The 23,051-nt window shown below is 37.1% G+C and overlaps 1 protein-coding gene across 4 annotated transcripts in view; it reads right to left on the bottom strand.

Annotated features, from left to right (window-relative positions):
- pde11al (phosphodiesterase 11a, like) overlaps nucleotides 1-21,473 on the bottom strand; it is a 29,358-nt gene extending 7,885 nt beyond the window's left edge. For 2 of the 4 annotated variants that reach the window (XM_079625971.1, XM_079625972.1), the window contains exons 1-15: nucleotides 21,354-21,473; nucleotides 19,847-19,982; nucleotides 14,267-15,218; nucleotides 8,673-8,831; nucleotides 6,958-7,047; nucleotides 6,619-6,759; nucleotides 4,778-4,842; nucleotides 3,883-4,003; nucleotides 3,718-3,793; nucleotides 3,567-3,634; nucleotides 3,334-3,426; nucleotides 2,904-2,954; nucleotides 1,677-1,823; nucleotides 1,355-1,462; nucleotides 77-186 (exon numbers count right to left, since the gene is read on the bottom strand). In XM_079625971.1, coding sequence (XP_079482097.1) covers nucleotides 77-186; nucleotides 1,355-1,462; nucleotides 1,677-1,823; nucleotides 2,904-2,954; nucleotides 3,334-3,426; nucleotides 3,567-3,634; nucleotides 3,718-3,793; nucleotides 3,883-4,003; nucleotides 4,778-4,842; nucleotides 6,619-6,759; nucleotides 6,958-7,047; nucleotides 8,673-8,831; nucleotides 14,267-15,130 — 2,093 coding nt within the window. In that variant the 5' untranslated portion in view covers nucleotides 15,131-15,218; nucleotides 19,847-19,982; nucleotides 21,354-21,473. The remainder of the gene's footprint in view (nucleotides 1-76; nucleotides 187-1,354; nucleotides 1,463-1,676; nucleotides 1,824-2,903; nucleotides 2,955-3,333; nucleotides 3,427-3,566; nucleotides 3,635-3,717; nucleotides 3,794-3,882; nucleotides 4,004-4,777; nucleotides 4,843-6,618; nucleotides 6,760-6,957; nucleotides 7,048-8,672; nucleotides 8,832-14,266; nucleotides 15,219-19,846; nucleotides 19,983-21,353) is intronic. The other 2 variants (XM_079625973.1, XM_079625974.1) reach the window with 2 other exon arrangements.
- Nucleotides 21,474-23,051: the final 1,578 nt, after the last annotated feature.

Here is a 23,051-nt window from a genome sequence, read left to right as displayed (position 1 = left end):
TGATCCCAAAGTAAAATCTGGGATAAACCAGCTGAGAACCACTGATGCAATATACACGTGTAGACTGTTGACTCACTTTGCCTGAAAGGCGTTATTTGTACCACGATGGTCCAGGTCATGGCATAAACACCCAACCATAAGTGCGAGAGTCTCGGTGTCTGTCAGCATCTCCTGTAACCCAGCGGTCTGAAATCCACAACAGAGAAATCTATTACTGCGGTGGACCCAGTCACACAAATCCTCAAATTCAGTGATTCAATTATGGCTTGAAAGATCATTATTAATTTAACCTATGTGTATTTACTACCTTTACCTCAGACAATTATTAGAGGAATACAGTAGTTCACCCCCAAAAAAAAGCCCTGTTATCATTTACTGATACTCATGTTGTTACAAACTTGTATTACTTTCTTTTTTTCTGTTACTGAATATGTTTATCTCTTCCCTACAATGAAAATGGAGGGGGGACCAGGAGCTATCAAGCTCCAAAAGACAAAAAAGCACCTAAAAACCATAACAAAAGTAATTTACAAGCTTTGAGAATTCAAGTCGTTATGAGTCATGAAAGTGTATTCTCTTTAAGCGCACTTAAATTGACTTCTTATATTATCTACAAGTAAAGCTTTTTTAAATATATATATATACATTTAAGATTTGAAGTACACTACAAGTCCACATTAAATACAATTATTGTCATGACGACTCTCGGAGTGTTTGGCTTTGTAATGGGTATGACAATGTTGATATGTTTGGTCTTGACGGAATAGATATGCTACGCTGCTGCTGTAGAGCAAGTTACAGGACCTGCTACTGCTAACACAGGACTGTGAGCAAGTAAGACATGCTGCTGCTGTACAATATAGCATGCATGAATTACCCATAGCAGATCTGTACAGGTGGAGCTGGGGAAGAGGGAGGGTTTCTGAACGCGCGCTGCACTTTTAAGGCAAATGCTAAACAATTATTTGAAGGTTGAGCATACAAGCTCATTGGATACAGCAGGACCCAACCAGCTGTGCCCTATAGAGAATGATGGGATTGCAAGCAAGTTGAGTTAAGAACCCATTAGCTTGCGCCAGCTAGAGTTTCATGACCGAACTTTGCATTAAGCATACTTCTTTTTTCCAAGGATTGAAAGTCTTTTTCGTTATGTTCACCGTTTTCTTTCATTGTATGGAAAAGAGCAGCTTAGACTTTCTACTATTTTTGTGTTCCACAGAAGAAGAAAGTCATACAGGTTTCGTCCGCCATGTAAATGAGTAAACGATGGCTTTTCGTTTATGAGCGAACTATCAAATCACATATTATCAGTTCAGAAGGCCACTTCGATCAGCATCTGTGCTTGGTGACTTACGGTGATCATAACAAACATGCACTGCGAGACGTTGAAGGCATGCCTCCAGTTGTGGTAGGCTACGGTGCGGTAGTTCTTCCTCACGGTAAGCAGCCAGCGGCACAGCACCTGAGCAGGAAAAGAAAGGAACGCTGTAGTATTCACACACCGCACAGTAGCTGCAGACCCCCCGGTGTTCCAGGAACCAGCCTGCAGCACAGTATCTCACCGATCTATAACCCAGCGATCCACCCTCAGCACTGCATACATATGTAAGCAGCATTTCACTCTTCCAGTCAGTAGGGTTGGCGATTCGCCCCCTCTCCATTAGTGATTGCCTCACCTCATAATCAATTTTGAATTTCTGCACGACACCAAGCTCCAAAAACATCCGCAGGGAGGCAGTGATCATGGCGTCGTTGTCCAGAGAAAAGTCATTAAAGTGGAACTCATCGATCCCGAGCTCACTGCTTAGGGGAATCTTAGCAGCCTGAGAGAGGAGAGGGGACAATCTCAGCGACTCCGGTAGCAAGGCAATTAAACACCAGAGCAGAACCTGGTCCACTGAGGGCTCAAACAGAAAGAGTATATTACACTGCCATTTCAATTATTAATACTTTAGCTCTCTCAAGTCTAGGACCCACCAAATATAAATTTCTTGGAAACGCAGGGGGCTGAGATGTTTTTTTACTCATCTATCTCTCTAATGTATGAGTTTAATTTGAAGTTTTCATCATGTCTCTCTATGGAGAAAAGTTTTAAACATTCTATGTTCTACTGATCTGTGAATCTTGTACCGGCCCTTTAAGGGTGTGCAACACTACAGAATCTTATCATGCTGTAGAGATAGTCAAACTATACGTACGTTTGATATTTTTGATACTCAATTCAAATGTGCATAACAGGCACTAGTGTATTGCCAAAGCAATTTCTACTGTTTACAATGAATCTAAAACAGATATTAAATAAACTATATCATTTTAAATCATTTTAGAATTCTACTTTATACCATTCAAAAGCTTGGGGTCGGTAAAATTTATCTCTCAATTTATTTAAGTCTCTTATGCTTACCAAGGCTGCAATTATTTGTTTAAAAAATATAGAAAATAAAAATTATACAGTAAAACTGTGAATATTGTGAAATATTATTATAATGAAAATACCAAAGATGCTTTAAAATGCTATTTATTCTTGTGTTGGTAAATTTCAGCATCATTACTCCAGTCCTCAGTGTCACATGATCGTTCAGAAATCATTCCTGATTTGCTGCTCAAGAAACATTCATTATTTTTATCAATGTTGAAAACAATTGAGCTGCTTAATATTTTTGTGATAACCTTTTTCAGGATTATTTGATGAAGAGAAAGTTCAAAAGAACAGTATTTATGTGAAATAGAAATGTTTTAGAACATTATAAATGTTTTACTGTCACTTTTGATAAATTTGCATCCACAAGAACATCTTAAACTTTGTTTTAGTATACTTAGTATAGTATAACATTAGTATAATTTCAGTGCATCTTAGCATGGACTTTATTACCATATTTTATCTCTTGTTTGACGAAACTTACTTTCAGTCGATCAACCTCTGCCTTAGAGCATGTAGCATGATAAGACAGCATCTGGGAAAAGACAGAAACAACAATACACTATGCATACAAAGTCTTTTTTGATGCCCACACAGATTGTAACCACACCATCTGTTCTTATGAGATTTATATGCAGGCAAAATTGCAGCTGTTATGTTTATGAGCAGCTTAAAACAGAAGAAAACGAAAATACAAAAACGATATTGCAGTTACACTTTATTTTAAGGTGATGTAGTTACATTTTACTTACTCAAATAAGTACTGAGTAATATTAATTAACTACATTATTATAGAGTTACGGTTAGGGTTTGGTAGTTTAGGGTTAGTTGTAATTATGCATAATTTACTGTTATTAGTAAGTACATAACGTAACTATGTCACCTTAAAATAAAGTGTTACCGATATTACTCACATCTAGAGCCACAGACTGCTTGGCCCAAGTCTTCTTCACCTGGTTATACATCATTGTGTTGTTAATACCCAGGCCACAGAAAATAACAAATGCCTGTGAGGATCAACGGACATGAAAATTACTCATGCGTGTGATTTATAAAAGCATCAGTAGTGGAAGTATGGCTCTAATTCATTTTTAAAATATTGATTGGTCATTTTATTCCAACGTCAAAAATTTGAATAAAGTCCCACCTCAAATAACCTTTGATCTGCATCATTAAATGTCTTCCTGTCCAAGCGATTCAGAATCTGGGCAACGCCTAATGAAAGCAAGAAGTTATTTAAGTTGTCATTTGTGTGGGTTTATGTTTAAACAATGAAACATTTGATTAGGGAAACTCACCAATAATCTGATGTGTCCGATTCCAAATGGGAACGCATAAAACTGATCTGATATGAAAACCAGAAGCCTGGTCCGCCTGAGTAGGAAACACATTGCTTGCACGATACAACTGACAGCGTGTGAAATCATGCAATCAAAACGTGTCTGAGAGTGTGTTCTGCTCACCTCAGCATCAAAGCGGGGATCCTGACAGACGTCACTAATGTTAACGGGCAGTCCGGTTGATGCTACCAACTCAGCAATGCTGTTATTGATCAGCCAGTCCGAACAAGACACCTTCTCCATGCTGACTTTGTCAAATGCACACACATACACACAAACACACATACTAAGCATGGTACAATGAAATCAAAATGGACAATTCTTATTTTTGGTACAGAATGTTGCAGTGTTTATTATAAAAGGTTAATGTGCACACATAAACTTTAATCAAAAATGTTAACCTTCATTACCACTCGAAACAGCATTTGCTCTCTTGACGTACAGTATATATCTACGGATGGTGGGACTTTTGCTGCCTTCAAGTGCTAGCGGAAATTTCCCACTTCCCACTTCTGAAGTTGTGATTATGAGCTTGTCGCATTCAAGTGCTTTGTTGTCAAAAATAACAGGAATCATGGAGAACACCAGGTCTATTCTTGCTTATTTATTGGATAAATATTATTAAAGCCTAAATGATATTTACCATCCCATTCATTAACAAACAATATTCACCACACTAACATGGGTATCAAAATGATCCCCGAGCTTCCCAATTTTTAACTAGGAAATTCGTATTTACGATAATGAAGGCAGCATTAATATCCTCCACAAATGTGTGCAAACAGACTTTCAAATATGCCTCCATTTAGTTGGCAACACCCAACTTCCTATGATCCAATCAATTCCTAAGGACAAAATCAAGTCCCACCCTACATATTTTTCTCATTCCAGAAGACGTTTCACTCATAGGCAACATCACAATAGGGAAGAAACATTGAACATGAAACTTGATATGCGACATTACTATAAACACACATGTAACAGTATGTTATATTATTAATAGTCCAGTTATTCTCACCTGATGTCATGATCGACGCTGCACAGTGGAGACATAAGCTCAAATGTCTGGGAGAACTTTACCACCTGAGTACACATAAAAAAATTAAATAAAATAAAATGCTACAATGGGTGATTTCCACGGTGTTCTGAGCGGTTGCAAGATGTTTTCTTATAGTCTAAAGGCTGATATATTGTGATATTCTAGTATTTAAAAAAATGCATTAATTGAGGTAGAATTAATACTGAAGCTGAATACACTGTTTGAAAAGGCACAAATAATAACTTTCAAATGAATTAATCTAAAACTGATTATCCAATTGATTAGATTATCAGTGAACAAGTTTTTGATTATCCAACAAGCAAAATGATAGAGTCATATTTTAATGAACATATTTAAAATTAAGAAATGGTTAAGATTTGGTCAAATTAAAGGGATTTTGTTTCTAAAACAAAATGGACAGTCACTTTAATGTTCCATTGCAGGCACTGAGCATCATCTTTTTATCCCTGTTCTCTTTAATTCTACGTTAACTCTGGACTATCAAGTACTGAAGCACAGTGTCCTCTACTGGCTGAACGATTTATGCAGTCAGTGACAAATATGCATGGAGTACAAGTCCCCTGCAAAGAAAAAGCACAAACTGTTGTTCAAGCTATAGACTGCTGAAGTGATGGTAGCCTATTTACCTGATCAATAAATTAGTCTTACATTTAACACTTTTATGAATTTTGAAGCCTACATGTAAATACAATCAAGTAAAAAGCTAAACGTAAGATATAAAAGATCTACACCACGGTCGCATGACTTCAACATCACAACCACTAAGCTTCCGACAACTCTTTCAATCTTGATTTAAAAGTTAGAATAGTTTGCAGGAGCGTGACTAGACACAACAAGGCTGTAAAAGCGAACTAGTCAGTCTGTAAAAAAAATGTGTACTTCTCCAAGTCAAAATATTCTAGTGACTGGTCACATCTAAATTTTTTAATTGGCCCAAGTGAAATTCTGTAAAATAAATTTAATTAATTGTTGCAATAGTCTGTTAACATTGGCTCAATGAGAAATAATATGTCAAACTAATTGAAAAATGTAGATGTGACCAGTCACTAGAAAATTTAGATTTTTTTTTACAGTGTAGATGAGTTTTACTGAATGCCCCCGAGAACCTCTGTAGTCCCATTTAGCGGTTTGTTAGCAACCGTCTTTTTCAAGACAAGTAAAAGCTTTAAAAAAATACAAAAGGGAACTACCAATGTATTATATGTCATAGAATAAATTGTGAAAATATCTTGAGCTTGTATTAACCAGAGACCTTATTTTAAGTCATTCAATACCAATTCAAAAACCCATTGACTTTGGAACGATGAAACCGAAAGTGCTAAAATGCTAACTCGTTTCCAGGTTTTAAAAAAAGCGATATTTTAAATAAATGTAATTATATAGAATCAATAATGAATTATACAAATCATATTTGCTAAATTGAAATGAAATGGAATTGAGTTACATAAAAATGAGCTTTTCGTTTCCACTTTAAGCCCCGCCCACATCCACATATAAATTTTGACTGCAGAATACAGATAATAGCTTGGCTGCACACTCCTACTTGAGGTATCATTCATGTCCATAGCACAAACAGAATAAGAACAAACTTTCAATACTTATGTGGAAAAAAACCTAAGAATGAGCAATACTGATGTTCTCAAGAGCAAGAGTAGGAAAAAAAGGCTTATGTGAAGGCCAATGAGACGATGCCTAGTTTCATTAGTCAAGAAAGGTGGAATGTATCAAGAAAAAGATGTAATAAAGATAGACCAAAACCATGACAGAAAAGAGAAAAGGAGGACTGAAAGTGATCTCACAGGGGAGTGGATGTCTTCTAGCAGAAGCACCGAGCAGCGCTCACACTGCAGTAATGTCAGCGCACGCTGCATGATCTTTCTCACAATCTTCTCCAGGTCCGTCTGCTCCTCAAACAGATCATTCACCACCTCCAGCAGCGCCTTTAGAAACAACAGCAGCAGCTCCAAATGTATTCAGAAAACACAGGCCTTCATGCTTTACACAGGATTATTCAATATTTGAAACCTTGCGACCTGAGGATACACTGTCCGAGAGGTCTAGAAATCTGGAGGCAGATTTTGAATCATTCTGAATGTTCTGAGTTTTATTCAGCAACATTTCTGCAGATCTTGACTTACCCTGCTCCTCTCGTACTCCTTGCGGGATTCGGAGAAGAGTTTGGCGTTGGAGATCGATATTCCGCAGAATGGTAGATACATTTGCAGGACCTGTTGAGAGAAGTTTGATGCTTTCAAAGCTGCAGTCAGATTGATGCGCGACGGTGAGATATTGAGAGGGGGAAAAGAACTGGAGGTATCACATCAGTTCTGCTTCTTTGTATTTCTAGGGCATTTATAACAGCACAGCCTGCTTTGCTTTCAGTGCTGCTTGGCATAAATAATTCTAAAGAATTTCTGTGCTATTAATTACTATCTATAGAGAGATGTTTTGAAGCAGCGATGAAAGTAAAGGAATGAGATGAACGGGTACAGACTGATTTGTGCCTAGAGACGGCAGTACTGGATCTATATTTTGTATAGATTCTGAGGTATGCCATTTATGTGCTGATTTAGTCAATGATAATAATGACCTCTGTTCACAGCTTAAAGTGTTAGTTCACCCCCAAAACATTTTTTCAATTCAATTACTCACCCTCATGTTGTTCCAAACACCACGCAAGACTTTCGTTCATCTTCGAAACACAAATTAAATGAAATCTGAGAGATTTCTTTCCCTCTATCAATCAACTACTACTTTTCCGCTTCAAAAGTTCATAAAGAGACCGTAAAATGAATCCATATGAATTGAGCGGTTTAGTTAAAATTTTCTGAAGAGCCTGGATTGCTTTAAATGTTGAACAGATTGAATATACAGTTTTATTCACATTTAAACTTTGATCAGCGAACATAAACCGAAGCTCAACTGAACCTGCTTGACGCGCGAAAACAAACCTCATTGGTTCTTGCAGAAGCTCAAACGTGCTGCGTAACACGAGAATGAACCTCATTGGTTCTTGCAGAAGCTCAAACGTGCTGCGTAACACGAGAATTAAACTCATTGGTTCTTGCAGAAGTTCAAACGTGCTGCGTAACACGAGAATGAACCTCATTGGTTCTTGCACTTCAAGCGAACATGCTTGAGCTTCTTTTTATCATAACTGATGCGTGTGGGTTGATGAATGTTTATGTGAATAAAAGCCTAAATTCAATGTTCATCATATAAAGCGATCGTGTCTCTTCAGAAAATTTGGACTAAACCACTAACTTTATATGGATTAGTTTTACGATCTTTTTATGAACTTTTTTAATCAGTGTGAATTGAGGGACAGAAAGCTCTCAGATTTCATTAAAAAGATCTTAATTTGTGTTCCAAAGATGAATGAAAGTTTTAAGGGTTTATTGAAACACCATGAGGGTCAGTAATAATGACAGAATTAAAATTTTTGGGTGAACTATCCCTTTAATTTGAGTGCGAGCAATTTTATGAAATTCGGAGAGCAACAGAGAATCAGATCTAGCTTTGATTTATGCAGTTGCTCAGTACAATGACCACAGGGTGTCTAAGCTTATGAATATCAAGAATAAATCTTCTCATATAAATAACTAATTTTCTAAATCTACAACTACTCCAGCACGGCAGGATATTCGTTAATTGTTAATTGCTAATTCATAGATCTCTTTTGATTTAGCACAGCAATTATCTTCACACTCTAGAGTTTCATTACCAGCTAAAGTTTGGGCACTACATTAATTGGCATCAGGAGAATGATATAGACTATAAATCCAGTAGTTGGAACAGATCTTGAAAGTTTAACATCAGCATGAAGCCGAGTGAAACGGAGAATAGAGCTTACCTTCTCATCGTCCTCAGTGAATGGAGTTCCGCTGGGGTTCTTGTTGATGGCCTGCACTACACCAATGACTTCACCGTCGCTGTTGCTGATGGCCATGCACAGAATGGACTGAGTCTTATAGCCCGTCAGCTTGTCAATTTCATCACTGAACCGATGGTCCTACACAATACACAAGAGGCACAGCACTCTTAGAAAAAAGGGTTCAATGGGTTCTATATAGAACCATAGGGTTCTTGATTCAATTTTAAAGAACACCAAAAAGGTTCTAAGGAGAAATGTCTCAAAAGATTGCATGATACTTTCTTTTTAATTGGTTATTTAATTTGTTTCTAGTGATAAAGTATGTTTACAAGCTGCTTAATTCATAAAATTGTATCGAAAGTAAAAGTTTATTAAAACAAAATGTATTAATTAAAACAATCCATAAAATGATCCCATGATGGAAACCCCTTAAAGTTTCTATCCACCGTTTTTTCATTCCAGAAAGTGTCTGGCTTCCGGTGTCATTCACTTCCAGTTATTTTTAGCTGCATAAAACAGCTCGTTATCCTGCTTGATATTGCAAACTGGTATTTATTATTTTAATGTATTGTCATAATTATAAACGCACTTGTTTGTAGGGCAAATTGTTTAACCATTTACTGCACTTTGTTATTCTTAGTTATTTCATTATATTAGCTAATGAATCGGAAGTCTCACACATTCACAGACAATAGATTACTTCCACATTGCAAAATAAGTTGGATGTATAAAGCACCTGACAGAACCCTTTAAGGTTCTATATAGAAACTTTTCTTCTAAGGGGCCGTTGCGTTTACTCAACACCTTTTTTCAGTTTTTATATGTTTTGGACGTTCATTTACACGACATTGGGGGCCTAAAAATGCAGTCTTTTGAAAACGAGTTTCAAGTGCAAGTTTTTGAAAAAGATACCGTAATCGTCTACAATCTAAACTACAAAAACGTGAATTTGTGAAACGTTGATGTCATGCGCATGCATATTACGGTTAATTTGAGTCAACTTATAGTGTCAAGTTTATTACACTTCAAAACACGAAATGATGCATAAACTTGACACTATAAATTGACTCAAATTAACTCAGTCAAAGCAACAAGATGACTTGACTTAGTTAAGTTGAGTCAACTAATCTTTTTTTACAGTGTAGTGTTTCTTTACAAAGTGACATCGCCAACTACTGGCCTGGCAGCAGAATATACCGTTTTTTTGTTCATTTTCATGGATCAGTGTAAACAGGGATCGTTTTGACAATGTTGTCGACTGTGCGCGAAAAACGCAAAGGGAAAACTTTATTGTGTCATTTTTAATGACTACTTTTGCTAAATTGCAAAAAAAGATCATTTCATTTTAATTTCCAAATACACTTACAGACTTCACGTAATTTAAATCTAGCACAAGATGATTTGGAAAAAGAGGCTAATTGTTCCATCTTCACTCTTGACTTTATAGCAACGAGGAAGAGGAAAAACTGTGTTGTCTTTCAGATCAATCTTCTAGCATATTAAGTGCTTTTTGTGAACAAACTGCTTTTATTTCCACCATCCTTTAAGTAAAAAGTATGCAATTCCACTGGACTGCTATGGGATAGTGGCACACTCATTACACTGCATTAATGGATCTCCTCTGACCTATACCGGGGAAGGCTTGCCTGTGGCCATGATATAATGATGTGTACACACAACTGGTAGCGTGTATTTGAAGATGGGGAGACAGTCAACTCTGTAACTGCGATTTCTTCACATGAAGTATTGAGGTTTTTGAATCTTTTGTCATATTTAAAATAATCAGACAGCGATTCCAAGCCTTGACTGCAGAAACTGAAATCACTAATATTTGAACATAACCCAGGTCTACTCTATCCCCCATATTAAAATTTCATATTTTTTTGCTGTAGCTGTTGGGTAAACAAGAGAATACAAACAGACATACATCCAGGCAAGGGTAAACATGGAGATTTTACCTGAAAGATTGAACTTGGGGGGTGCTGTTACAATACGTGTCTTTTAAATGTTGGCCAAAACAATGATTTTATATTTATGTGTCACCTTTTACACTGGCTTAAGGCTCTTTAATGGCAGTTCAATAATGTCAAGTCAAGTCAAGAATATTTGTATAGCGCTTTTCACAATACAGATTGTATCAAAGCAGCTTTACAGTATTAAATTAAAATAATAATAAAACGTCAATGTTTGGTAATGATAATCAATAGTATTATTCATTGATTAATTAAATTTAATATCCCCAACTGAGCAAGCCAAAGGCCATAGTGGCAAGGAAAGGAAAACTCCATCAGGTGACCTATTGTGTATTGATTGAACTTTGGTTTGAACGTTTAACTTTGTTATCAAGACCTAATACATACACACAGTCACACACACACACACATATATATTATAAGGATGAAAATTCTGGGCCGAAAATCAAAACCAAAAATTCTGGATGCTCTTGGCCGAAAACCGAAACCAAAAATGATTTATTTATTATTTTAAATTAGCTTATTTTTGTATTAATCTATTAATATTAGATTGTTTTAATGAAATTCAATCATTTTAATGATTCTGAATTTTTTAAAAATGCAAGCCAATATATACAGGTATTAAGATGTATTAAAGGGCACCTATTATGGAATTTTGAAATTTACCTTTCATGTAGTGTGTAACATAGATCTAAGTGAACAAAAACATCCTGCAAAGTTTGAAATATGAAAGTGCACCGTATATAAAGTTATTGTCTTTCAAAAATGAGAGTCGACTCTGAGTCATTTTTATGAATCGTTAGAAGACCGAAGCTTTTTCTCTGACGAGATGACGTCAACTTGTCAAGTTATTTGAATACGATACGCCCACTTATTGCGCTCCAAGGCCAGGGAAAACATCATGGCGACGAGACGCTGTGTTCTGAAGTGCGGCTCAAAAGACAACTTTTTTCATCTGCCCAAGGAGGAGCATTTGAAGACTAGTGGCTACAATTCACTATACCACAGAAGTATAGTCCGAGCCTTGTGCTTTGTTCGCGTCATTTTGAAGACGATTGCTTTTTTAAATGCAATCAAACTTGGATTCGCTGATATTGAAGGAAGGTTCAGTTCCAAGTGTATTTGCATCAGCTTCCTCCTCCGTATCACAACCTGTAAGTGTTATTAATAATTGTTGCTTTTATATTTTATGTAGCATGCTTAATAATTATTTTGTTTGTTGTGTAAGCACCGTTTAGCTTCTAGGTCTTCAATGACAATTGTATTGAGATATGTGAAGTGTTTGTCGTTGTTTTCGGAGTTGTCTAAAGAATAGAATAATACCTCGTAGTAACGTAACTGCATTTTTTTTTTTTGTAAAAACGTTATGTTTATGCATCGGGCTAACGCAAACAAAGACTGATTGTGCTTTTACAATATGAACTCTGGGCTATGCTCGCTAACATAACATTAAATTATTTATCTTATTTTTCGTTTTTTACTACAAACTATAAAGCAGTGGACTATAATCATTATTATAATACAATTTAATTGATAAAAGCATCATTGCACTCCGTGTTAAAAATAAGTATTATCTCTGTAAACACTGCTGGGTCATCTGACCAATCAACGCAGATTAGCGTCGCGCAAAGGAGGGGTTTGAAAAACGAGTCGTTGAACGATTCATTTGGGAGTCGGTGAGCAAATCAGGTAAAAATAAATGCATATTATACGAAAACAAAAGTGTTTTTTGTCATTGCATGCATGTAAAACTGTTGTTGGGGACTCCCTAAACAACATTAGGAACATTTTAAATGTCATAATAGGTGCCCTTTAATATATATTTTGGTTAAGATCAAATAGCCTACAGTAATTACAAGTAGGGCTGCGCGATTAATCGCAATAAAACCGCATGCAATGTTGTCAATGCTCGAGTTCATGTGTAGAGCCCCTGGTGATACTTCGAGCACAGTTTCATGTTGTGTCGAGCCTTCTTACTGCACCCACACACCGGACGCGAATAGCGCGTCAGGCGCGAGTCATTTCAATGTTATAAGTCAATGCAAAGACGCGTTACACGCGTCCGGTGTGAACGCACCATTAGTGTTTTAAAAATAGCGATTTTGATGCTCTCATTGTAGTGCCCCATTCACTCCCATTCAAAAGGCATTTTGAAATGAAAATACGGTCAAACTTAAAAGTGGAGTTTCCATTCTAAATATGCTTTTACACTAATGTTTGACTCGGGTAGATTAACAAAAAGGGCCTAGGTTCGATTTTGGCGAGAGTTACCCTTTAAGTATGATTACATGTAAATTGTGATTAATCGTGCAGCCCTAATTACAAGCATTGATAAATATAGTATAACAAAGTTACAAATAAAGTAAGGTCTAACTGTAGTATTCAGGTAGCCTACAGACATGTAATAATTTGGCCTAAATGTAAATAACACTATGTTCACTGTATACATGATACATGATACACGATCCAATATAGATTAATCCTTGTTAAACGCTGTTTTGTTGTTTGATTAACATTAATGACTTAGCAGCAGGTATTTATAGGTTGCTGTCACTTTAAGACCTCATTCACGGATCCAATATAATGATACACATCTGATTTCTTTCTCAACTCTTTAGGTTTGTCATAACCGACTGTGTGTACGAGAATATTGGATGAGGCTGGTATTTTTACATACAATAGACTGGAATAAAACATTTGTTTGTATGTGTCCGTTAAAGCGCACTGAGATGCAAATGAGGAATCAATTGTGCATGCCAAACTAATCTGTGCGCAGACTGTGCTGTGCTGTGCCTGTGTGCACAGATAACAGTGCGCAAGAACCAAAACTTTTAATGCAATTAATCCGCAAAACACATCCATGCCGAACCGTGGGGCCTGGTCCATACGGATCACGGATCAACTACGATCCATTTAACACCATAGAGCAGAATATTGCATAACTGCAGAGCGGAGATCTCCAAAATGGGGCGTCCACTCCACAAGTGGGCAGTACTTCCAAAAGGGGGCGGGGTCTCCAACTGCAAAGACTTTCTCTATTGGCTCTGGCTTCATGCTATTGTCATTTACTTATTATATATATATATATATATAATATATATATATATATATATATGTATATATAGGCTATATATATTTACATTCACTTTATACAATTCCCTAAAACAACTAGCCTAACTTTGTTTTTCATGTCTTACAGGGTATTTAAAATACATTTTAAAAGTTTGTTATATATTAAATGTAATGTATTTTTCCAGGCGCAATTTGTCCTGCGCAACGCAAATAATTTGGAGCCACTTGCACAATTAGAAACATAAGTTATCTGAATGACTTTTTTTTTAAAAAGAAGAAGAAAAAAACACTGCGGTTTTTGTGATGTATTCTTGATATGTAGCTACGTTTGGAATAAAGTTTTTTTTTTTTATCTGATCGCAGTCACTAGAGTTTATTGTTGTTATGGTTATCTCTGGCTTACGCGACTTCTTCTGGTGTCTATTTGGCGACAGTCAAAAAAAATACGCTCCATGACTAGCCTAATCTAAACCCTTCCGTGACCCTCAACCTTATTGTCGAAATTGTCTGTATTAGCTGCAATTCTACCTCGTATGCGTTCGGGATGTTTACGGTTTCTCCGTGTTCTGCAACATAACCTATGATGCCTTTTCCCCACGGAACCTGCACCTCATTTGAGTCCAGAGTGCTCGATGAGGGTCGCACCGTGGTACCCGAGTGCACATCAAAAAACTTGGACACGAGCGTCCTCTTATGAGACGGTCCCTCCACTAGGAAAAGCGAACACCTGTCTGCGTTTACCATGATGCACACATTGATAAGAATCTTGTAACTGAGGTTCGTCATGTCAAGTTCGTTAGAAATGTCCTTAACCAGCTCGAGGAAGAACTCCCTCTCGTTGGATTCTTTGAGTCTGTATTTGTAGTCAATGGCGCTTGAGGCATATTGAGGCACGTTGACTCGGGACTCGAGGAGCGCGCTCAAGATGTGCGCGGTGGTCGGCGGTAACGAGCTGGCTTTCCGCAAGAGCGCGCGCCGTCGCATACTTGACTGGGACTCGTTGGCCGTGAGACTGACGTGCTCGTCGTAGGTCCGGTGCGCCGTCATCGCTTTGGACCGGGCGAAGTTCCTGCGGAGCTCCATGTGGGACGATCTGCGCTTCAGTCCGTCAGGGTTCGTGGGCCAGAATGGGTCCCTCGCGACCCCGCGTTTCTCCTCCACCGCAGACGTTTTGGACGGCTGATGCTCTTTGATCCACCTGCTCAGGGTGTCACACTTTCCCTTTCTCACGAGATATTCCTCAAAAAGCTCTGGGTGGCAATCCAAAAATGCCTCCACGTCGGAAAAATCAAAAGTTGTCATGTCGATAGCCAAAAATGCCACTGCCAAAGTGATCTGAATTTGTCTTGTAACGCTCAGCTCACTGTATACTGCCGCACACACTTCACACATCCATCTGTCATTTACATATCACTGTTCTCCAGCCTTCCTCCTCGCGCCGGTCTTTTAGGATTTGAACAGTGACTGATGCGAGACGACGCTGAAAAATAATAAGCAATTTGGCAGGTAAGACGTAGATCTCCACTGGGAAGTACCTATAAATAAACTTAAAAGCAAACGAGATTAGTGTCTCTGTGCCTGAAAATTTATATTTCGTATGTGTGTCTAGTGGTAGTTTAACGAACTCTCTGGTTTTGTTTGCTGAAGCTCTTTTTATGCTGTGTCCTCATCACACTTGCGTAAATACGCGTGTGTGTGTGTGTGTGTGTGTGTGTGTGTGTGTGAGTGAGAGAGAGAGAGAGAGAGAGAGAGAGAGAGAGAGAGAGAGAGAGAGAGAGATTTTCCAATACCTTTTTTTAATTTCATTAAGCACTAATGAGCTAAAGGCTTTTGAAGTAGCCCCAGTCTGAAAATCATCACTGCTTTCATTTGTCATTAAAGAATCCCTTTAATGTAAGTCCGTCCACAATATTCCAATTGGACGAATAGCTCATTGTTTCCTGTTTGCACATAGAGCATTCATTATGGATTTAATATAAAATAATAATAATAAAAAAACATTTCAATTGAACTTTGTATTGCTTTATTGTCGCTGAAGGGAAATTTATCTTGGACTCTATGATGTAACAACACAAACACAATATACCCTCATGCTCCTTCAAATCATTATATAAACAAGAGCTGTAAATAATATCATGTACATTCATTTGGCAGATGGCAAAGCAATGAGGTGTACATTTTATCAGTTCATTATTCACTGGAAATCACACCATGATCTTGGCATTGCTCTACTACTAAAAAATAATAATAATAAAATACAATGTATTGTAAATAAAAAATAAAATGCATTGTAAAACGCCATAAAACAATAATTGGCATACCTTAACACAACAAAATTAGGTTAGGTTTTTCTGTGGTAAATTTGCAATGAAGCACTAATAAAAAACTTTCTCTTGGCCCTTGATGATTGATGCTGCAACTTTGATAAATGTAAATATATTTCTGTGATAATGACTTACTTTTGAACACAGTTAGACACTCCTTTTCACTTGAATGTTTATGTTTTTGACAGATCATCTGTAAAAGTGGGCCAGTCATTTATTTATAGCAAATTAATCTGCTGCTTAAAAAATACAATATCATATTTAGAGCAATTTTCTTAAGTAGGCCTATATGTGCCTGCATGAAAATATTGTCATATTAACTCAGACTGGCTTTTGGAACATGGTTTCTGCCCTAACTGACCATCTTTTAAAACCACCATAAATGTTTTATTTTTACTGTATGAAGAGGAACGATATCAAACCAAAATATATATTATTATTTAGTATAAGTTTCATTGAATTAGTTCACCACTGCATGTTCTATACTTTTTTTATTTCATTTATTGACGCATAGACCTTCACTTCTCCTGAAAAGGCATTGTGTATTTGTTCAGTTTAAATTTCAACTAAACTGTGGATTGGTTCTACTTTGATATAATATTTCTCCTTACATCTAAACTCCGCCCAGAAAGTGTTTATATGTTTTAATTAGAATCATCCATGGATGTGTAATGCAAACAGGTCTTCAATAAACAATTTCATCAGATTCTGGGATTGTAGGGTGCAAATGTAGGATATGTTTTCTTGAGTATTCATGTATTGACCTCCATTGTGGTCCTCTGAGTTTGATAAGTTAATCACCTAAGCACATTTAAATGGTTGCTGGTGTGAGTTTTAGCTTATACCAGTTGATGCTCATTAGTAAGTTGAGGTACTGCTGCAGCCTTGACGTTTAAAACCGCCCCTAATGGCCGGCAGCAGTATATTCTGCAGGCTAATGAAACCTGCTCTCCATAGTTGAGTATTAACAAGCAACCAAGGGAGCGGGATCAGCGCACTACATTCATAATACAACAGTAGGAGATGTAATACAGCAACCCCTCCGTAGAAGAGGAAGGTAATTGGTCACTGAACTTTACTTTGGCATGTGTGCTAAATCCCAGCTTTTCTCGAAACCTTTTACAAGGCCCCTGGAGGATCCCAATTAAAGGTATAATACTGAATATATTGCTCAACACAGCCTTGTAAATAAGGAAATGCTTGGCAAGCAGTTGGCGGTGCCACTGGACAGAGTCTGGTTTATCGATCGGTGTGTTCGCTTTTTATTGAACACCAAATGTTCATGCTAAGATAGCGAGTGGGGGGTTTTCCTCAGAAGTGTTTATAAAAACAACCAGGTAGATTAAATGTATATTTAATGTAATGCATGCTATGGGATGTAATGAGATAATGTTGTTCATAATAAGACTGAATTGTGGAAGTGACACGTTTCAGGACCACGGACAGCGCCCCTGCTGTTTTCAATGGAGACAGCTGTGATGATGACTTGGTGGGAATACATTTAGAGACCTAAAGGAAATACCAAACAAGTCATTACTTTAGCACACAAGCCTTTAAAGGGGATTTTCTAACATTCAAGCCAACTGAATGAACAATGGAGATTCTATTTTCCATTATGATGTCAGAATGCATTTTTTTCAAATAGTTTCATCTGTTTCATTTACTCCAAAGATGAATGAAAGACTTATGAGTTTGGGAGCAACATGAAGGTACGTAAATGAAGACAGATGTTTAATTTTGGGTGAACTACCCCTTCAAGCATTCCTATATGTGTAAACTGCACTACTTTTCTATTGGATGCATGTGCTAGCTGTTGAAACCAGAGATGCCTTTACACTCTCTGCAGTAGCCTAGATCTCTGTGTCTCAGATAGCCTGCTCTGGTTTCAGCCTATCTATTGAATACAAGCACCAAACTTTCTGCAGTCAGAGACCCAGTCACAGCAGACTTTACATTCTGAGCTGTGATTGCTCTCTGAGGGCTATTGATTTCTTGCATTATTCATTAGGAATACATTTACTTTTGAATTTACATAATTAGCTTTGAGTGTAACAGTTAAAACCTACCGACGGGAACTGACATCGGCCTAATTTGTTCAAAGACGAATTTTTGCATTATATTTGGAATTTATAAGTGAGTTTAAGGGCTCAGCGATAGGATTAAGTGTGATCTGTCAGCGAGGCAGGTCTAATGAGCATCTCGCATCACCAAATCCCTTAAACACAACAAAGGCCGCAGCTGAGCTTCCATAGTGATGGTGTCCGGACTTGGATAAAGTGTCACTCTGTGGTTTCATGTGGCTGTTTGTAGATTCAATACTATGAACAGTGAGGGAATCCAAGCTTTCGGTAGCAGACGCAATTTTCACGGCGGCGTCCACCTGTCCAACATTTGCTTGCTTTGATCCACCAGAATCAGGCTGAACACCTGCCCACCTTTCAACCACTGTGCCAGAGCATTGGAATGGGAACCATGAAAGAGGAAACCTGCCCGTCTCCACTCAGACTCCCACCCATCTTGAGGCAACCGTTAAGCATCACTGGACTCTATATTCCAAGGTGAGGATATTCTAGGATCCTGCATTTAAAGGGATTGTTCATCCAAAAAGTTGTTCCAAATCTGTATGAATTTCTTCTGCTGAACACAAAAGAAGATATTTTGAAGAATATGGGTAACCAAATAGTTGATGTATTGACTTCCATAGCATGGCCACTATGGAAGTCAAAGTGTTTAGCTTTAACTGTCCCTTTAAGATTTAGTTTTATATAACGAAGGGGAGTATTTTGTTATTCCGCTTTAAGGACATAAACATAAAGAAAAATAATTGTAATGTGACCTAAACTCATTGTCTTTCAATTGTACATAGGGACAACAGGGTCTACCCAAAAAGGCATCATAAAGAGCAAAGCCAACAGGCTTATAGAAAGATGGCTTTCAGTTATCGGAATGAACACATCCCTGCAGTCATTAAGGGACATCAACACTTCGGCTTCGGAGGATCTGTGTTGCCCGAGTAAGCATTGCTAATGTTTATTTTTGTTTTTAATATTTGAAGTTTATTGTTTAATATATATACATACATTTTAATTAAACTATTATTTCGTTAAAATTATGTAAATAAAATATAGAACTGTTTAATGTTTAATTTACATACTTTTATTTTCTTAATGTATTTTTAATTTAATTTACATTATTTATAATCATAATTTTATTTGTGTTATTGAAAAACTGATCATGAAAAAGCTGATAACGTCTTAAATGCATGCCTTAAAAGATTTTCAGACTGAAATTTGAATGTGCTTGCGTTTAGGTCTGTCATCATTGAGCAATATTATGACCTCACCCTCACCAAGAAGAGTAATGTCCGACTGAATGACCAGCTGTACGGTTTCACAGACTCTCGCTGGCTAATTTCACACTCTAATCAAATTAGGTTATATTATCATTATTGATTTATTTATTATTTTATTATGTATTGATTTCAGGGTTCCCAAACCGACGGACATTGACATGAGGTAAAATTATGAAATATGTTTCTGTCCATTTTCAGTTATTTCTTTTGCACACCTTGCATGCTGTATTTATTTATTTTCCTCACACTGTGTGTATCAACTGCACATTAGAATAACACACATGCTCTCTTCTATTCTACTCTCTGCCTTTCATGCTGTTGGGTAACTGGTTTTGCTGTCAGGCAGGGATGGATCAAGGATAGAGTGAAAGCACAATCTTTTCATTGTAAAAATCGGAATATTTATAATACTGTGTCTGTGTGTGTTCTTACAGTAAGAAGATGATTAAAGTTGATATTCCGAGGGAACATCCTTTCAGCTCCCACATCCCCCGGTATCCCGCTATATTTCCATCATACCGATCCCTACCAGTCCAGCCCTCCAGTGCTTCTTCTGCTCCTGTAGTTCCTGTAGTTGTGTGGCGGCATCATCAAAGGAGCAAATAAACATAAAATAAAAGCTGAATAACAAAAAAATGAAACATTTTGTGGACAAAATGCATTTTGTGATCCAGACAACCCCTTTCACAAACAGAAAAACATACATCTCATTCAAAGATTGAGTCCCTCGCAAATATATGTGCACCCCTGCCCCAAAATATAAACATCAGAATCATTATAAACGTAATAATTTATCTGTAGCTCTGTTGGGTGCAGATAGTTCACTGAGTTCGGAGTCTGTCCTTTCTTTTTTCTATTTAAAAGGTGCTAGAATGACCTTAGCTTCACTGGGAATGGTTTTCTTTTTATTTCTTCTTCAAACAAGTGAAAAGCATGTCTCACAGCTGCAATGTCCTTGAGCGTTTGCAAACACACATTCTTCGTTCTCCAAGCATCTGTGCCACCTCTGCATTAGGAAAGCTGAAGAATGACAGCAATCTGCATTTTAGCTATTGTTGGAGGTTTATAGAAAGAGAATCAATGTACATACATGTATATAAAAATAATTAACAGAGTGACCTAGACCTTCTCTGAGCAATATAGCCGACATTTTTTTTCTATCACTGTTAAAAAGATGTCTTATTGATACTTTCAGTGACCCATGTCTGTAGTTTTCTTCTTCTAGCCTAACTTACGCCATAACCGTTAATTGTTGTATTCATGTACTATTTATCTATATATTAATTTATCTCCATACTAAGCAGTGCTGGTTTTTCAAATAAGTAACGCAAACTCAGAATATTACGCAAACATGCCAAATATAAATATGCTTTACGTTATCTCACTTTATTAACCAATGTCTTTGCTGCTGACCTTTGATGATCAAATTCAACCATACTAATAAACAAAAATGACTTAAACATTTATGTTTAATTTTAATTTTAAGATTGTTGAACTTTCTTCTCCTTCATCCAGTTCTTCTGCGATCCTGAATGGCAGCACAGCTGAAAGGTTTGTTTGAGTTGCGCCCTCTGCTGTACAGGCTTGAATGTGTATTTCCTTCAGGCTGAGGTTGATTCATTTCACTTTTGGTGTGAAAGGTGTATAGTGTGCCTGATGTTAATTGAAACTTGCGTGTGACAGAGATTGTAGGCCTACCCTTGAAAGTTAATGTTAATTAACAAGAGTATTGCTAAAACAAAACATTTATACATTTTAAGGAAAATATACCAATTCATGATGACAGTTGTAATTTCTAAAAAAAAATGGCAATAAGAGGAACTGCTGGCATAATTCGTGGGTCTAAGAGATAAATTATTCCTGTTGTCATGGAGACTGACTCTTGACCTTAAAGGATTAGTTCACTTTCAAAAAAAAAAAAGGCTGATAATTTACTCACCCCGATGCTTTTCAACATTCCAGGCTTTTTCTACACAGAATGGACTTGGCAATCGCGAACCATCTATCCCAATGTTCAAAAGAAGGATCAAATGTCCGTCTCAATGCAGCTTCAAAGTCTCTACATGATCCAAGTCGAGAAATAAGGGTCTTATCTAGCGAAACGATTGGTCATTTTCTAAAAGTAAAATTGGTCACGAAAAATAATAAAAATAAAAATAAATTAAAACAAAGATGTCGGACAATTTTGAAGTTGGATGAGTTTTCCGCCCTTCCCTACTTTTTTGAACCAGAGTACACAGACAAATAACGGCTGCATTCCAAACCGCATACTTCCCTACTATTTAGTATGGGAAAAAGAGTAGGCGAGCGAAAAAGTATGTATGAATCCAAAAGAGTAGGCGAGAATTACCTGGGTGACGTACTAATTATCGCGAGATTCGGACTTAAGTGCGTTCCAATATGCCTACTTTCCTACTATATAGTAGGCGAAAACAGTACGTGAAGGAAGCAGTACGTTCGAAACATCAGTATTCATAAAAGAGTAGGCGAGAAGTTCCCGGATGGCTTACTGCTTCCAGCCAGATTTTTGAGTGCTCAACCGGTGGATACTCTTCTATCCCAGGAGGCCACGCGAGAGGATACGTCATTATCAAACATCACGGAGATCAGCGACGCGCGGGGTTTCAAATGTGAGTAAACACGGTTCCTTGTGTTAAAATTGCATGTGTTAAACTACTATAGAGTAAACGTTTTAACTGTTGAAGGTGTAAAGGAGTTAGACAGTATAGTATGATTGTGATTTGGCTGTAAAAACACGTTTTATTATGTATAACGTTAGCTCTAGCTGACAGGAGCTCCAGTAAGGACACGTAAGTTACGTCTCTAACGTGGATTTACATAAACCATAAACATCTTAAAGACGCTTATTTTAAACGTCTATTTACATCTGACAGGAACATATTTTATAAGTATTGCAGAAGAGCACATCACAACATGAAATATACATCTGAGTGATATGTGTGCTATTATGTAGAACATATCTATAAAGTAACTAAACATAAGTTATTTATTTTATTTGTCCATTAGTACTGTTGATAAATTGAGGAACATGTATGTTGGATAAAAAGTTAAAACAACCTCAACATGTAAATGTAGTGTTGAGCTCATAAATCACAGGTTATGGGAGTCTTGTCTGGATGTTACAGGGACAGATGAACAGATGTGTGTTTATCCGGTGGAGTGGCTCATGAAGCTGAAGGCTGTCATCAAAGGCTTTGAGTGAGTATACTACAGAAATTAATAATAATTTAAATATTAAGTTGTAGTTTATTTTAATTATTGTAATTTCAAACAGAGCTATTACAGCACCTTTCTGATTCTTGATTTCTGTGCATTTGCTGCACAGCTGTTGTGGTGGAGCAGGACCTGCAAGGAAAGATGACGGCGGCATTTGTGGAAAAAAGCGTTCTTGTCTGCTAAATAATACTGAAATCAAATGACATTGTGCTGTTAAAATGACTGCTTTTGTGTTATGTTTGTGCATTTTTGTAGGATCTGAAATGTCAGCAGACTGGTGTGAGCACTGAGGATGAGGAGCACAGAGCTGAATCCTGGAGATCGTGCCATGGACGAGACCCTCCATCACTCCACCGGCCCTTATTGCCTCAGATTGTGAAGCACAACACATCACGCAACA

The sequence above is a fragment of the Phoxinus phoxinus genome, assembly GCF_949152265.1.
Source record: "Phoxinus phoxinus genome assembly, chromosome: 10".
Lineage (NCBI taxonomy): Eukaryota > Metazoa > Chordata > Actinopteri > Cypriniformes > Leuciscidae > Phoxinus > Phoxinus phoxinus.
The sequence above is the reverse complement of the archived record's forward strand: the minus strand, read 5'-3'. Positions and strand labels throughout refer to the sequence as shown.